The sequence below is a fragment of the Haliaeetus leucocephalus genome, unplaced genomic scaffold (genome assembly GCF_000737465.1).
Source record: "Haliaeetus leucocephalus isolate CR32 unplaced genomic scaffold, Haliaeetus_leucocephalus-4.0 Scaffold92, whole genome shotgun sequence".
Classification (NCBI taxonomy): domain Eukaryota; kingdom Metazoa; phylum Chordata; class Aves; order Accipitriformes; family Accipitridae; genus Haliaeetus; species Haliaeetus leucocephalus.
Window position 1 is genome coordinate 3,768,817 of NW_010972528.1, and position 16,718 is coordinate 3,785,534.

Consider the following 16,718-nt stretch of genomic DNA (forward strand, 5'->3'; position numbering starts at 1 on the left):
AAGGAGAGGTGCCAGTTCTTTGATTTAATACTTCAGAACCAAAATGATCTTAGACAGTTACTGATTCTTTTCACATGTGCTTCATTTGTTCATTTAATCATTTTAAGTGCATGTGTAAATGACTTCTGAACAATAGCTAGCTGTTACAGTTCATCCATCTACAGAAATATCTATCCAGGTCATATGCAATCATGGTATCTAGGCAGGTAATTAAATACACAATTGCAAAACAACCAGTCATTAAAAGAGAAGGCACATCATCTCCTGGAGGTTTAAAAATATGTAGTGAATTCAACTGAAAAAAAAATCCAGTAAGGAAGCTACATTATTAATAGTTAAATTCTAGAAAAATACTGACAAAACAAAATGTAACAGCTTTAGCAATATAACAGTCTTACTACAATTTCTTTGAAATGAATGATTGTACCCAAGAATCTATCCAGAAAAAAAGTAATTCTAATTGCAATGAAGATGTTGCTACTGAGAAGGAAGATTATGGCCTCTTTGTATAAGCTAGCAAGTTCAGTGCTTCAATCTATCAAAGAGTTTCTAAAAAGGCTGTAGAAGTTGTTTTTAATTCGGGTATCATTTGTAGTATTTATTGCTGTCATAGCACATACAGTAAATCAGAAATCAAGTAATGCAATATTTCCTTGCATTGTAGAATATGAGTAGTTTATAGAGCACAGGCAGTTTATCTTGTAAACACAATTTCATTAATAAAATCTTCATTGTTAACATGAATGTTGGAAGTTGGAGAAGTAACATTAGGGCTTGGTCTTCCCCTCTAGAAGTTTAAACTTCAAGCAGACTATCAAGAAATTCAAAGTTTATTGCACTGTGCTTATGTACACATATTACTCTCAGTCAATTCCACATTTGGCAGTTGTCTTCTAAAATAAAAGAGCACATTTTTCCTTTTTATTTTCATTTAATACTTATCCACCAGCAAAAGCTTTGGGATTTACTCAATGGGTTACAATAAACAGGACTAAAACACTTTTTTATAGAAGTATCTGCATTTGCAGTTCAATGGAATAAAACTGTGTCTAGACAGATAATGTCTAGTATTTTCTTGATTTTTTAAATTAGAGAGGAGAAACGAGGTTTGGCATCTGATGTGAGCAGCCAGAAAGGCAACCTGGTTGGAAGGGGAAAATTACTGAACAGAAGAAAATATCTTCTGAAAAATGCTGAGAGAGAAAATGCCTGCCAGCCTAAAAACCATTAACCTGGGAACTAGGCCTGTGAACCAGAAGCACCCCTGCTAAGTGCAACTGGGTCCCTAGAAACCAGAGACATCCTGAGATACCACCGATAAGTGCAAACCAAGGAACCGTATCAGCAGCTTATCATCTGAAAAGGTAAAAAATAGTCTGGAAAAAGGGGAAAACACCCTAAGAAAGAAAGAATCTGTAACTGCTATTGGCTGTTCTAACTGCAATAACAGGAAAACAGTCTGGAAAAAATAAAAATTGTTCTGAAAGAACAGAAAACAATCATCTGTTGGCTGCCCCAGGTGAAAAACAGGAATTAACAGCATATACTGGCTGCTCGAGGGGTGATGTCTTACGCCCTCTTGTGTCTCTATGACCTAAAAATGACTTAATTTTTATCCATAATGGAGCTTCTCTCTCTCGGAGAACTTCCCATACTGCACATACTTTCCCTTTTCCTAAACAGGTTGAACTCTCTGCACAAACTTTCTACAAGATCTTGGACTCTTGCCAGGGATACCTGGCTGACTCCAAACTCCATGACACAGATCATCTTTGGAGTGAGTATCTGTCTGTTATTTTATTGGTCCCCCTCTGGGCCTGCTTTTGGGGTTGGTTCAGTTCATCTTCCTACTTCTGGGATGGTTGGGTCCCCTTCCGGGATCTGTCTAATGTACTTGATATAGGAAACATACATTTTTTATATATATATATATATATATATATGCATGTAAGTAATCTATCATAAGTGTATCTGCTGTTATATTATTGATAAGTTTGCTTCACTAGTGATAAGTTTGCTTCACTAGTGATAAGTTTGTAGTAACTTGTAGTAGTATATACCTACTTGGTTGTTGCTCTTATTGATTGTTGCTATAATTGACTTCTGCCGTATTAATCATTGCTGTTATACTATTGACTGTTGCTACCAATAATTTGCAATAGCTTGAGATAGATATATTTATAACTTTATTAATCATAGGTATATTTGCTATGGTGATTTTTGTGGTATTTGTGGTAATCTGTATTAAAGTTGAGAAATTTAGAGGATAAAAGCCGCTGTGTCTTTGTGTATCACGGAATCCAACGAACCCACAATCATGATCTCTATACACCCATAGGTCAGACAACCCTTTAGATCATGACAGCATCTCAAACAGAAATTATAATTCCAAGTGCTGTTTCATAATAAGAGGTTTAAAATGCCAATATACTAGAATGCCATATATTCTAATTGATTTTAAATCACAGAAATAAACAACGACTAAAGACTTTAGCATAATGATTTATGTTCTTACTGAGGGCAAAATGCGGATTTTGCAGGTTACTGGTTTACAAATTCCTTTAACAAGGGTAGTCAGTATCTGGAAAACAAAAAAAAAACAAAAAAAAAACAAAAAAACCCCATGATCACAACAGTGACATTAATAAAGCTCTCCTCCTTTCTCTCTTGAAAATATAAAGAAATCAGAACAATGTAAGACTCGTTACTGTTCCTCTATAAAGAATCTTACATGCTAGATAGACACATGCAGTCTGTAATTAAGTATATAATTTTATCTGAAGATATACAAAACTATTTATAGACTAAGCCACTTTTATTTCCACTTCTTTTTTGATTTTAACTGGATTTATACAGAGCAATTAACTGCCGCTGGAGTTTCAACACTGTTTTTAATATGAAGTAACCAGTAAACTTTGATAATTTCAAAATAAAGTGCAAAAGTTTTTCATTTTCATGCAACTGTTTTCACAGTCTTATATTCGAGTTGTCGGTTTCTTATGAAAACTAAAATGTAAGTATTCCCTAAAAAGAGATTTCTTTTTAAAGAGAAGATGGCCTTCAAAATGGAAACGAGACAGCAATATCAAGCAACATTACTGAATCTTCTAAAAGAAAACAAAAATCATAAACTGAATTCCATGCTTAACACAGAGCACATTTTATTCATTAAAACAAACTCACAATAAGCAGACAAATGAGCAGTTGTTAGTTTAACCATGTAAGAACTGAGCTATGGAAAGAATCTCCTTTTCACAGGCTAAATTTAAGTCCAACAGACCATACTTAAAAGGTCCATATAATGGCCTATACATGTTTAAATCACTGTACAACTATACAGTAAGTAGTACCAGAAATCCAATAGCTCTCTAAATAAAAGAGTGGAAACCAGCTGATCCTGACTATTATAGAAAAATACATGTTTTTCAACTGTTTTTTGAGATATTATCATGCATATTATTCCTTGTATAAAAAATGGATGGAACTACAGGTAAATTATTTCTTTCAGAGTTGTGTATACTATGAAACTTGAATTTTGTTTAATGTTACTGCACTTAATAGGTTCCCAATACAGAAATGAGCTGTTACAGCTAGCACCCACAAGTTCTTACACTTAGAACAGCTGGCAAGTAATTAGTGTCACCTTGCACTGTCTACTCAAATCTTTCCTCAGTAGTGTTCTCTCGAATAAAACAGTAGGATCCACAAAAATGATCTAAAAACCCCCTTTCTTCAGTATTTTTAATTTCTATTATTTTTTTGCATATAAATCAAACTAAAGCGACATCATTTTCCAAACATCATCACTGTAATATTTTTCTTACAATAGCATCATCAGCAAATCTTCTAAGTTTTCAGTGTCAGCCTCATTAAGGATTCCAATGTGAGAACCAAACCCTACACTTTTTAATCATATGAAAAGCTTGATTTGGAGCTGTAATTACAGATGTCTTTTGCAGGCTATGAGTTTAGTTATCCCTTTGCATTTGGCTAAGAGTAATTTCCATGCCTACGATTTTGCTACCTATTAATATCTTAAACTGAAAAGAACAATTCCAAACTTTTGAACATCAAGTTTCCTGTTCTTCTGAAGGTCAAACCAAAACGTAATGGTTGTAGAAGGGAAGGGAAGCTGCTAACAATCATATTCACAACTGTCTCTCATTCCTGCGAGAAATATTTTTGCCCGATTTACTCTTAGCCTACTAAATACTCCACTCCTGATTTTTTTTTTCTTTCAGCCTTTGTCACCTCATGCTTCATAAATTACAGTTTAATTCTGGATGGTACCACCCACCTTACCTAATTCATGGACTACCACACAGGCCTGTGGTTCCAGTTCTGTTGCCTGTATTGTTAGCTGACTTTCTGCCACACTTAACCGATTCTGCTTTCTCTTTTGAAAAAAACAAGACTGATACCAACCTTCTCTAAAAATGTTTTGAGATCAAGACTGGATCACTTGTACTTTTGCTTTTTTCATCATGAAAGAGAGAGTAATAGGTCCAGTCTATTCCATTTAAACTCTTGCTTTGGCACAATTAATAATGCTTCCAGTTGCTGAATAGTCAGTTTGTACAGCTTAACAATGTGGCTCTTGACACTAAGAGATTCTTACATTTGGCAAAACGCTAACACTCTATCAGGGTTATATCTTTGATGACATGCCCTTCTAATGGCATGTCCTCAGAGAATGAAATAAATGACGCAGAACAACCTGTTTTCATGTCTGATCTTACAAAGAATAGTAACTAAGCAATAGATCAGCTTGTTGAAACTGTGTTAAGTCCTACTAGCCTACAAAGCTGAATGGTGTTATCACAGTAAGAGGAAGAACTTAAAAGACTGACTCAATATCCATTTTAGACAGAAGGAAAAGGCATGAACTGCAGCGATCAGAAGACACTAGCTATCATTCAGAAAGAGTCATGAAGATAAGTGAAAAGAGTCTGGTCTCTTCAAAAGACTGACCTACAACAAAGAATCCTTAAAAAAAAATGCACTCAAAAGCCACATGAAAAAAGGCAGAGCAATGCTTTTGGTATTTTTGTTTTGTCCAGATCTGCATACTTTTGATAGTACAAGAAATACAGAATAACTACCTTGAACTATTCGCCACTGTGTACCATGATTCAGTTATTACTGAGAGGTGAACTGTAAACTAGAATTGCCCTCAGGAACTCTGAAGGAGGATAGAGTGAACAACTAAAAGCTAAGGAGAAGCAAGACAAAGTTCACAGTCAACTCATCTGAACTATGAAGAATCAGGCCTTTAAACAGAAAGAAAATAAAAGAATTATATGCTAAGTATGTTCCTGGAAACCCAGAGCAACATCTGAACTCTGTTTAATCTCCGGAAGCTTAGAAGTCCTTGGGAAAAAAAAATAAATATATATTAAAAAAACATATTACATATCTATCTATATTGCATATAGATAGATGTATATATATCTTTTAAATATATTTTTTCATACCAGTTCACATAGGGTTTTATGCAGATTTAGATACATCTGCACATAAAACTCCTCCCTCTGCAAATATAGCACCACATTGTGAAAGTTTTTAAGCTGAAAAGGAAGAATGTAGCAATTTTATAGTCCAGACAATGACAAGGAGAACTAAATCAGGATTATTTATCCATAACCTTAATTCCAGCATTCAAAACTCACTATTCCACTCTAGCTTTTACAAATTTGTCTTCTGTGCATTCAATCCTGCTTCCAGTAGAGCACAGTACATAATACTTTCCAAGGCAGTTCAAAACCCACAAGGTGATACTTACAGACTCAATTTTGTCAGGATCAGATAGCAGTGCTGCTCCCATACCTCCCTGGGAAATATACAGAAACTGTTACACACTAGGCAAACATGTTTTTCAACTCAATTATTTTGCCTAACAGCAGACCACAGCAAAAGTAAGAAAAAAAAGAAATTACACATCACATTTGAGAGGTCTTAATGTCAGTAGTTTCTGTCTACACACCACATTTAGAAAAACAGGCTAAGACAAATTAAGTGGCTGTATTGAACACAAATTATGAACACTTTAACAATTTAATATTTTAGCTGTTCTTTCTGCACTATTTCATCTGCATATATAGATCTAGAGGCCAACAGGCAGACGTAAGAAATAACTTCAAAATTGTATGAACATTTTTGACCCAAACTACTGTCGGAAAATAACGATTCACCAGCATTTGAATTTTTGATCTTTCACACTAATACAGGGTGGATGTTTTGGTGTTTTGTTATTAATTATGATTCTGTGGAAGAATAAAAAAGTCTCCCTTGTAATTAGTTATGATACAGAAGAAAGTAATAAAGGCTAAAAAAAACATTACTGGAAACATCATCAGACCATTATGAATTTAATGACATGTCCTCAACATGACTACAGTTCCTTGGTAATACCACTTTATCTCAAAAGCAGAAAAACAGAGGAAGTTCAGAAACAACAGAATCTAAATACATAAATCAAAAGACTCCAGAACAGGGGAAATTAAAATTTGAGTTCAAAAGAATGTCATCTTCATAAGTTCTCATTGAAACAAAAAAGTTAATGGGATTAAAACAGAAAAACTCTAGAAATATATGTGGGTAAAATTATTCACAAGTTAGATGGAATATATTAGAATAATTTAAGTTATATTCTTCAGAGTGCAAGCCAACCTACAAAACTAAGTAGTACTGAAACAGAAAATCCCCCCATAAATTGATCCATTCTATGCCTTTCTTGCACCATCACTGGGTACTTTCAACACTGACCATTGTCAGACCCAGGCTGAAACACTATGAACTGTTAAAGCGAAGATATTAGAGACCTGAAAGATGTCCAGCATTCTTACACACCTCACATGCTCCAAAGGAAAAGCAATCTTTGTGATGGAAAAACATCAGCCCTCTCTTACATGCTCTATGTACCGTCATTAGGGCCCTTTGGTTCTTCTGTTCCAGAACTCCATGATGTAGTCTGTCCTTTTATTTCTTTAAGGTAATGTGATCTAAAATAAACCCTTTTCAAGTAGTTTTATCAAAAGATATGTTCCATTAATGGAAAATAAATCCATTTAGACAAAGCATTCTTTTTTCTTGGCTGAAAAACTGAGAAAGGAGGACAATATACTTATGTGGACTAGAGTCTGTACAATGTCATGACATCATGCAAGGTATGGGTATGTTTGGCAGGGTCAGCTTTGGCCTTTACTATTCCCCATTTTAACAACATTGCTTTCATGCACCTGATACCACATTTCAATCAGCCATGTATTTATGCGCCAGCTAGAATTCTGTGACAGTTTATTGTATTTTTTTCTACTGTGAAAGGGGAGAGGGAAAAAAATTAGTCTTCCTTGGTCCACAGGCAACTTGGTTTGCCAAAAGAAAATATGTAAGTTCTAGAAAAGCTTACGGTGATACTAGGAATTAAGGCAGATCTCAAGTTACCATTTACATTTGTGCTCTTGCTTTAGTAAAAGATCAGTAAAAAGCTTCCAGATGTAAAGATGGGTAACACAGAATTAGGAAGTAAAAGTACTGCCTATGTGGTTATATTATTTTTTCTGTTTAAAGGATGAAGCTTTACAGCTTCACATGACAGAGAACTTGCTCCAAATGCTAAAAATGCCAATGCTACAAAGACTAGAGGATAGAAAGTTTAAATGCAACAGCCAGGCTTCTTCCCTGGAATGAAGTTTTAAGTCTTTAAAGTTGGGAAGTTCCTTTTTCTTTGACAATAAGTGCAAAATTTCTCTTATCTATTCTGCCTGAACATCTGACATCAAAATGGAGCTCCATGGTCTAATTTACTGATACTTTATCTATACAGTAACTGGCTTAACAGTGCTAACAACCAGTTTGACTACTCTGTTTTAGCCACAGAGAGTGGACTAGTTTAGAATTACAGGTGCTTGACTAAAAAAAAATCAAGTTTTAACTGATCCATCCTCCTCCCACTTAAAACTGACCAAGAATTGAACTCAGCATTGCTACGTTGCAAATGTTTACTTGCTCAGATGACAAACTGTGATTCCTATTGTTATTAAGGCTAAGCAGAACATATTTCACTCATTCAACAAATTAGTGACCTCAGGAAAACAGACACCCCCCCAAAACTAAACACTTTCTTTTATCCTGTCTTACAGAATTTACTTTTAAATGCAACATACGACATAGCCTGTCAGAGTTTTCAGAATTCTAAATAGTTTTAGTGTTAACTTTGTACAATAATACAATTTAACAACCTCACTACGTTCTCCTCAATATTCAGTGGTTGTCCTGTCAGAAAATACAATCACCACTTGCTCAGTGGTACAAGTCCACGCTAACCTGAGCTTACAAACTTCATACATGCTTACCCACTTAAGGATATGGTATGTTTAATTACACGACCAAACCTATTCTTAAGGGAGATTTCTAATAGAGTATGTTATTTTACTGTATTAGGGCCATGACACCTTCAAGACTCTTCTGTTTATTGCAAAAAAATAAACTCAAGTTTATCTGCATGAAAATTTTACTGCTTGAATTTGTTCAAACCAGAAAACTTGAACATGTATTCCACACTTCTAAGAAAGAAAAAGCTTATTTAAAAGTAACCAAAGTCCACTTGCCTTAGTAGAATATTCTTTTGGGCATCCCATGTTGATATCAATACCAGCTACATCACTCTCTCTGAAAGAGAAGAAAGAAACAATTGAAATATTTTTCAGCTTATTAGAACAAGAATCAGAAAATAGACATCTTTCCAGGAAACTTGTTCTATCATCATTAAGGCTTAAATAAGAATTTAAGGTTAAGTTTTCATTTGAACTTGTGAATTTTTAGCTTCTCACTTATATAAGTCACGTATTTATTTTAACAACAGTCTGAAGATCAGTCTGTCCACAGGTTTCAATGACCAGTGTTGTGCAAAAGCTGTCACTAAGGCAAGTCCTATTGAAACGTCCATCTATTTAAAATGGAGGCTTAAAAACACCTTTTAAAAAGGTCTGAAACACACTTTTCATTTCTGCATAATACATTATTGGGGGTTTCAAAGCACAGACAGTAGGAGACATTTTCAGGCATATTGGTTGTACTTGCAGCTGGGCAATACCCAGGGAAATTTCATATTGGAGAGATCAAGGACACACTGCACTAGCAAAAATCCATCAAGACCAGCATAGAACTTATGCAGCTGCTGAGCAAGAATTATTTTAAATAGAAGTTGCAGTTACACCACTATACCACTGGCCTTTTGAGATGCTGTACTTTACTGTGCAGGTCCTACAGAACTTTTCTTGGTCCTATCAAGACCCACCTTGATCCTCTCAATCATAAAAAACTGTCTTCCACAATAATTCCTCTCTACAAAAAAACCCTAAACAAACCCATGGTGGGAAGGCGGTGAGAGAAGATGACTTACACAAGCTTAGCTACTGCCAGAGCTCTTTCAGCATCTGCTGAACCCTGTTGGTAAAACAAGAGGATTTATAACTATAAAATACCATCAAATTAATTAAAAATTACGTGCTCACTTGCACACGTGTATAACTATATTTGCCCTAATGCTTAGTATAAAGTAACAGATACCCATCCACAGCACAGCTAAAGCATGTAGATTCAGCCACTGAAGAGGAGAGGTCTGTCCACCCTTTTAACCTACAGTAGTATCAAATGTTCTTAGCCCATCACCATTTGATATTTATTTATCATGTTCTTAAGAAGCTCCACTAATAACAATTCTACAAGCAGCCTATTCCAGGGCTACCATTACCACTGAAAAAGGTCTTTTTACTATCTGATGCAGTCCACACTTCTCCCTCCCTCCAACTCCCATCATCTCTTGTCCTACACAGAGTGGTCTAAAAGAGCAAATTACTATCTTTTTCTCTCCACCAGCCTTTAATCCATTTGTGCAATGTTAACGCACAGGTTAATCCTCTCTTATTAACACTAAACAATGCCATTTTTTCAGTCTTTCCAGTGAGACTGTTTACTGGACAGCACAAGACTTAAACACGTGATCAAACATCAGCATAATTTATTTTTGGTATCTGTATGTTCAGAAAAACATCAAAGATACCTATTACAAAAAGAAGCTGCTGTCATACAGTACAGTATTCATCTTAATCACGTCTTCTGAAAACTTCTGTATGGAGAGCTTATAATGTAGCATCTTGATCACATGCGTAACAACAGATTAGAAATTCTGCAACACATTTGGTGTGAAACTCTACTTCTGCCTGAAGCATCAAGAAATTGATAGTCTGCAATACAGAGAGCTGCTTTAGACTTAGATTAATATTACTAGCACCACCTTGTTTAATTATGTTATCAGAAGAGTACCTGTGGTTGGTTTCTTACCATTTGAAAGACAACATGGTGCCTCTCCCTTTCACAAGTTCTGAAAACAACTCTTTCATTAGGTGCAATGAAGTCCACGGTTTCAAGTACTTCTATATGAAATGAGAAGCAGATAAAACAGACAAAAATTATATACAAATGTAATCACAAAGGAACTCATCTGACTATGTAACTTGTATATAAATGAAATGCTATCAAATAAGTCTTCCATGAACAGCAGAACTAATGGCACCCTACCTCCTAAATGTCCTTGCAGTACATTTCTTGCATGTTAGTGTTTCCCTCCCATAGTACTCCCTAATCATTCCCCAGCCTGTTTCTTGGGAAAGCATCAGCACCAGAACAAATCTAATGATGAATCAGCCAGAATGAACATAACGGTACTATTTTTAGGAAGGAGCAGGAGGGCAAGGTAGATTTGTAGTGGACTTCCATTCGCCAGCAGGGACATACAAACAGCTGTTTCTCATGCCACTCAGCTGGGGAGGTCTCAAAGATATCTTTTTAAGAATTGGTCTGTGAAAATCGTGTTAGGCCAGATCTAGCCTATGGACCTCAAGTTAATAAAAGAACGATAAACAGTGAGATCTTGCATGTCTTGCTTCCTTATTGAAGTAGACTAAAAGGTGTGTATATTATAATGTCACAAACAGCTAACATTGATAAAGACTTATGATTGGAAACTGTCTCTACTGCAGTCCAAATGAATTTGTTTCCTGGACACTATCAAACTTTTCTTGAAAAATTAAAAGGCTTTGTAACTAATATTTAGTAGTTTTGCTCAGGAAATTAGATTTCATATTAGCGCATACACATGTAACATTTCTGGGGAAAAAAAAACCACCACCAAAAAAAAACCCCAAATCAAAACAAGAGTTCCTTACTGTTTATTCTTTATTATAATAGCGTATGAAGGCAGTAGAGAGGCTGAAGCCAGTATGTAGAATTGAGGAGTGTTATCTGTTAATTCCAATTTTATTATTTGTCTTTTTAACACACATAAAACTAAAAGCTTTAACATTTTCAATAATGCACTGGAACATTGATGTCCTGTCTATTCCAGCTACTAGTTTCTTTCACCTGCTGCCAGGAAGCATAATGCTGAAATATTAGTAATGGATTTCCAACACTAATCCCATTTTTCATGATAAAAAGAGAAAGACATACTTCCAGAAGCTAAAATTATAAAGTATTTCACTTTAGAAGGCCTATACTTGCACAGCCAGTAGCCTGACCTCTGTCAAATTGTTTAACAGAAACCTCATCAAATCCTTGTAATAAACTAAGTCAATGGTGCAGAAAGACTTTGCATTAAAGCTCTAAAAAGAATAAAAAACTGTCAGTTACTAATACATTAGCCCTATCCTCCAAAAACATTTATGGTTTTCCTGAGGGACACTAACTGAACTATTGAAATTCCTCAAGATGGGAAACTGAAAGTTTGAAACTGTAAAGCAGCAGACAGGTGTAAGAAGGTAGTACTTCAAAAGCTTATTTTAAGTCCCTAGACACAGTTTAGAGAGATTATATGTCCTGATGCCTCATTGTAATCACTATAAAATTACTTCAGAGAAATAATTATCTTTTCTCTTAACTTGAAAAAAGAATGCTTAGATATTAACAAAAGAAATGCTATACTTGCCATTTATAACCCTCTTACACTGCAGCATCTTTATATCAATCAGCTCCTGAGAAGAAAGAATAAAAATATCTCAGTGAGTTGAAGTGTTTAAACTACCCAGCTATAAACAGTTCCCATTTTATTAAATAAGAATATCTACCTAGGGATACCAAATACAGAAAAAGAATGCAAATGAAAACAAGAGTTTAACTATACAACATGCTTAATTGAAGTTTCAAAATACAAATCAAACATATGAACATAAGAATATTATACGTTTACATAGTTCTAGAAGAACCATTTTGTTTAAGTACCTATCTAGCAAGCTGGAAACAAAGCAGAACGAGCCACCTAGAGTGGAAGGGGAAGATAATGTTATAGCAACAGACCACCTCAAAAATTAATGTAGATTTGTACTGGCCAAGCACACAGGTGAACAAACCAGCAGTATTAGGCTCTAAGACTTCTTTATCCTAACCCTGAGTTTTAACAGTTCTCTACATTTGTTAAAAGAAAAAATTAGTCTTTGTGTTGACCTTTACTGGAGACCAAACATAGAGTCATCATTCTTCTAGAATTGATGGCTTTTCTACATATATTAGCTTAACTGCAGATTTATGCAGTTCAATTTTTTAAGGACACCATTTGAGTCTTTTTCTCTTATGCATCTCATCAACTTGATTATAGGTGAGCTTTAAGACAAACTGACTACCTTCAATTGACAAAGGGCTACAGCTTGAGCCAATATAACTTATTAGCTGCTGTCCTGGTTTCAGCTGGGATAGAGTTAATTTTCTTCCTAGTAGCTGGTACAGTGCTATGTTTTGGGTTCAGTATGAGAAGAATGTTGATAACACACTGATGTTTTCAGTTGTTGCCAAGTAATGTTTAGTCTAAAGTCAAGGATTTTTCAGCTTCTCATGCCCAGCCAGCAAGAAGGCTGGAGGGGCACAAGAAGTTGGGAGGGGACACAGCCAGGACAGCTGACCCAAACTGGCCAAAGCGATATTGCATACCATGTGACTTCATGCCCAGTATATAAACTGGGGGGAGTGCTACTGGGGGGAATTGCAGCTCAGGAACAAAGTGGGCACCAGGCTGTGAGCAATTGCATTGTGCATCACTTGTATATTCCAATCCTTTTATTATTGTCATTTTATTATTATTATTATCATTATTATTTCTTCCTTTCTGTTCTATTAAACTGTTCTTATCTCAGCCCATGAGTTTCTCTTTTTCTTCCAATTCTTTCCCCCATCCCACTGGGGGCAGCAGAGGGAGAGTGAGTGAGCGGCTACCTGGTACTTAGGTGCTGGCTGGGGTTAAACCACGGCAGCTACCGAAATAAATATGCAACTGTTATTCCAACTGTTATATAAATAGAGAAAAAAACCCACCATACTATTGTGTTAGTTACTTGAAGAGGTTTAGTCTACTATAGACTCTTTGCTTTAGCAAGTAATACAAGGTTTAAGACCTCCTGATTTATAGGTAAGGGATAAACAAGCAATAAATTAGGCTAATCTCAATCTGTTTGCAGTATACCATAGGTCTCATGAGTAGTGCTTTTAATTTAAGTTTTTAACTAATACTCCTTATCAAGTACTGTTCACATTAAGTTCTGAAACAGCTTTGAGATCCAAAATGTTAAGGGGGCTGGGGGGAAAGGATTGGAAAACAAAAGGATAAATCAGAAAATGAAGTTTTACCATACAGAAATGAAGTTACAAATTGCACTTATCCAGGCCATTCCATTGCCAAACAACTGCAGTACAGCTGCCTACAACAACTCTATTTTATACTAACTTGTCAGTTCTTAAGAAAAACCTACATAGTTTTTCTGATAAAACCCATTAAGACAGCTATCTAACTGCAAACACTAATCCATGTCAAAGGCATATTAACTCTACTGTTTCTCAACAGCAATGTGGAAAAAAGAAAAACCAATGAAGAAGACCTGATTTTTGAGGTGAGATGAGGAAAACTACAACATGTTTTTAGCTGTAAGAATAACCTTCACACTACAAGTTTTGTTACATACTGCAACTTGTTAAGTAAGTTTGAGGGTCTCTTCTTTTGAGGTACTGTTTCTCTGGAATTGGAGCAAAAAGTGTGCATGAAAGACAAACTGCTTTAGCTGTACAGTTTACACCGCTGGATTAAATACCTTCTCATACCCTGTGACTTCAGCAGTAAGCAAAGCAATACATTTGTGCATGTGGTTTGTTGTGGTTTTTGGTTGTTTTGGTTTTTTTTTAAAGAAAAAAACCAACACAATTTCTACATTACTACCTTCCACTAATTTCCTGTACAATGGCCCTGTCAAACCTGTGGTTAATGAAATGCAGTAGCTGCTCAGTAACAAGGTTCTTTGCTACTACTAATAAGCATAAGGGATACTGGAAAAGTACAAAGGCTGTCTGAAGCCTGACTCACTTTAGCGTTTAAGACTTCTAGATTCTGTAACTCTATGCTTGTGATTTCTCTATACATGATCTACAGTTAGCCTCCCAGAGAAGGAAAAAAAAAAATATTCTCACTTAATCCCATGTAAAGCAGAGAGGTCATAATTCATCAACTGGGAAACTGATAATTATTGTTTGTCAAAGAAGAAAAACACCTTATTACTCCCAATTTTACAACAGACAGTGGTAACTATTCTACTGAATTTTGAGATTTTTTTTATTGAATCATCCAGCAGTAATTACTCTTTCACACAGAGCCGATCTAATAAAATACCATTTGTAATTCTAGAAGCTAGAGACAAAATGTGAGCTGTGGCCAAGACAAAGACAGCATATTGTCTCTCTGAGAACAAATCTTTCCTTTCATCTCCCCCAAAAAGGGTAGTGAGCTAACTCGCAAGAGAACGGCTGTGAAGGTTCCAGGAGAACATCATAAATGACTGATTCTGACAGTTTGTTTCAGTATGTTCTATTGTAACAGATCAAACATTCTCCAGGAAAGCCAGTATTTAAGCCATGTTTACATTATTTTTAACTCTTTACTGTTTCGTTGTTTGGATGTTTTTTTTAAAATCTTGGCCGAGTCACGTAACTTGTAACAGTGCCTACATTTCAGAAGAGCTAATAATAGCACTGAAGGGGAAAATGGGAATACTGATGCACTGCAAGGATAAGGATAGTGAAGACTAGCAGTCCTACCAATAACATCTGCACCAAACTGGAGTCTCAACTTCAGGCGGCTTTAAGAAAAGTGGTTAAGCAACAAGGACAGCAGTGCTGTGAGGAGTATATATGGATGCCCTGGGTTAGCACAGCAGTAATAACTGGGTGAGAGGGTAGGTCAGCCTAAAACTTCCTTCAATGTTATGACTCTACTCAAAAAAAAAAAAAAACAACAAAAAAAACAACCAGAAAAAAACCCAAACAAACAAAAAACCCCAGAAAAACGCAAGAAAAACCAAAACACCATGGAATGTGAGGAAATTGTTATGGTGAGTGTTTTGTCTAAATGAATTGAAGTTACTGAACAGTCTTAAAATATGGTTTTGCCATAACTTGAGGACTGCTGAAAGGGAAATGCCTTAAGCCATAGAGATTCTTTTTCCCCCCATTTTTCTAATGAAAAATATATATAAAAGGAAAAAGTCCTACAATAAACAAAGTCTATTTGTACTTTTCTTAATAATAATGTTATCAGATAAGACTGCCTCATCTGCTCATCCTTCATACCTCACAGTACACGATATCAGCACCATAGTCCAGAGCAAGAAGACGCATTGGTAATGTTCCCACTCGCACCATTGGAGCCAGGATCTTCTTTCCTCTAAAACACAGAGGCGTGTTCACCGTCATTCCTGTTGCGGTACTAGCTGAAAGAGAAAATCAAGGGGCATAGCCACGGAAGAGTTTCCTACCCGTGAACGCCCAGAACTTTCCTTTGGCGGGAAGGGGGAGCTGGGGGAGTGCGTGACCCTGCCAAACCTGACAGGGTTCCCTTGGTAGCTGGCAGGCCGGCTGCTCCACCGCTGCCGTCTCAGCTCCCGCGGCCCTGGCGCCACTCGCGTGGAGCCGTGAGAGAGCTCAGCGGCGCCCTGAGGCGTCGGGCGCCTCCGGCGGCCCCGGGGGGGGGCGCTCCCCGCCGCACCGGCTCCTTCCCCTGAGCGAGGGGCGCCGGGCCGCCTCTGCCACAGCCCCGCGGGGCTACGTTTGCTCCCGCGGGGCGCGGCACGGGCGAACGTGAAGGGGCCGCCGTCGCCGCCTCCTGAGGTACCGGCCCCCCCCCTCCGTGGGACTCACCCTCCTCGCGTGGCTCCGCCGCGGCTCCGGGGGGCGGGGAGAACCGGGGGAAGCGTCTCTTCACGGCGTCATCGGGCGGCGCCGCCGCCGCCACGTGAGACGCCGCCATGGCGCTGAGCCGCGGCGGGATGGCGGCTCCCCTCCCGCTGCTGCTGCCGCGGCGGCTGGCGGCGGGCGCGGAACCCCCCGCGAACGTGGTGCGCGTCCCCTGGGCCCTGCGGCTGCGCCTGCAGCGGGGCGCGCAGCGCCGTCGGCGCGGGCAAAAGGAGGCGGCGGCGGCGGCGGCGCAGCCCGGGAAGCTGCTGCTGCGGAGCCGGCGGCCAGAGCTGAGCCAGCCCCGCTGGCAGACGGTGGGGCGCTGGGAGCGGCCGCAGCTAGTGTCGGCGGGCTGGAAGCACAGGAAGGCCTGCGGGGACTACTTCCAGCTGGAGCCCTCGCAGGAGGCGGCTCCCGCCCTGCAGGCGCCGCCGCCGCCGCCGCCTGACGCGGAG

The 16,718-nt window shown here is 37.8% G+C and overlaps 2 protein-coding genes across 3 annotated transcripts in view; one reads left to right on the forward strand and one right to left on the reverse strand.

Annotated features, from left to right (window-relative positions):
• Nucleotides 1–16,262, reverse strand: part of DUS2 (dihydrouridine synthase 2) — a 28,515-nt gene extending 12,253 nt beyond the window's left edge. For both annotated transcript variants that reach the window (XM_010584748.1, XM_010584741.1), the window contains exons 1-8: nt 16,228–16,262; nt 15,661–15,800; nt 11,987–12,032; nt 10,345–10,436; nt 9,404–9,447; nt 8,610–8,670; nt 5,783–5,830; nt 2,516–2,581 (exon numbers count right to left, since the gene is read on the reverse strand). In XM_010584748.1, coding sequence (XP_010583050.1) covers nt 2,516–2,581; nt 5,783–5,830; nt 8,610–8,670; nt 9,404–9,447; nt 10,345–10,436; nt 11,987–12,032; nt 15,661–15,783 — 480 coding nt within the window. In that variant the 5' untranslated portion in view covers nt 15,784–15,800; nt 16,228–16,262. The remainder of the gene's footprint in view (nt 1–2,515; nt 2,582–5,782; nt 5,831–8,609; nt 8,671–9,403; nt 9,448–10,344; nt 10,437–11,986; nt 12,033–15,660; nt 15,801–16,227) is intronic.
• Nucleotides 16,263–16,334: 72 nt separating this feature from the next.
• Nucleotides 16,335–16,718, forward strand: part of DDX28 (DEAD (Asp-Glu-Ala-Asp) box polypeptide 28) — a 1,829-nt gene continuing 1,445 nt past the window's right edge. The window contains exon 1 of the mRNA XM_010585220.1: nt 16,335–16,688. Within this exon, the coding sequence (XP_010583522.1) occupies nt 16,335–16,688 (354 nt within the window). The remainder of the gene's footprint in view (nt 16,689–16,718) is intronic.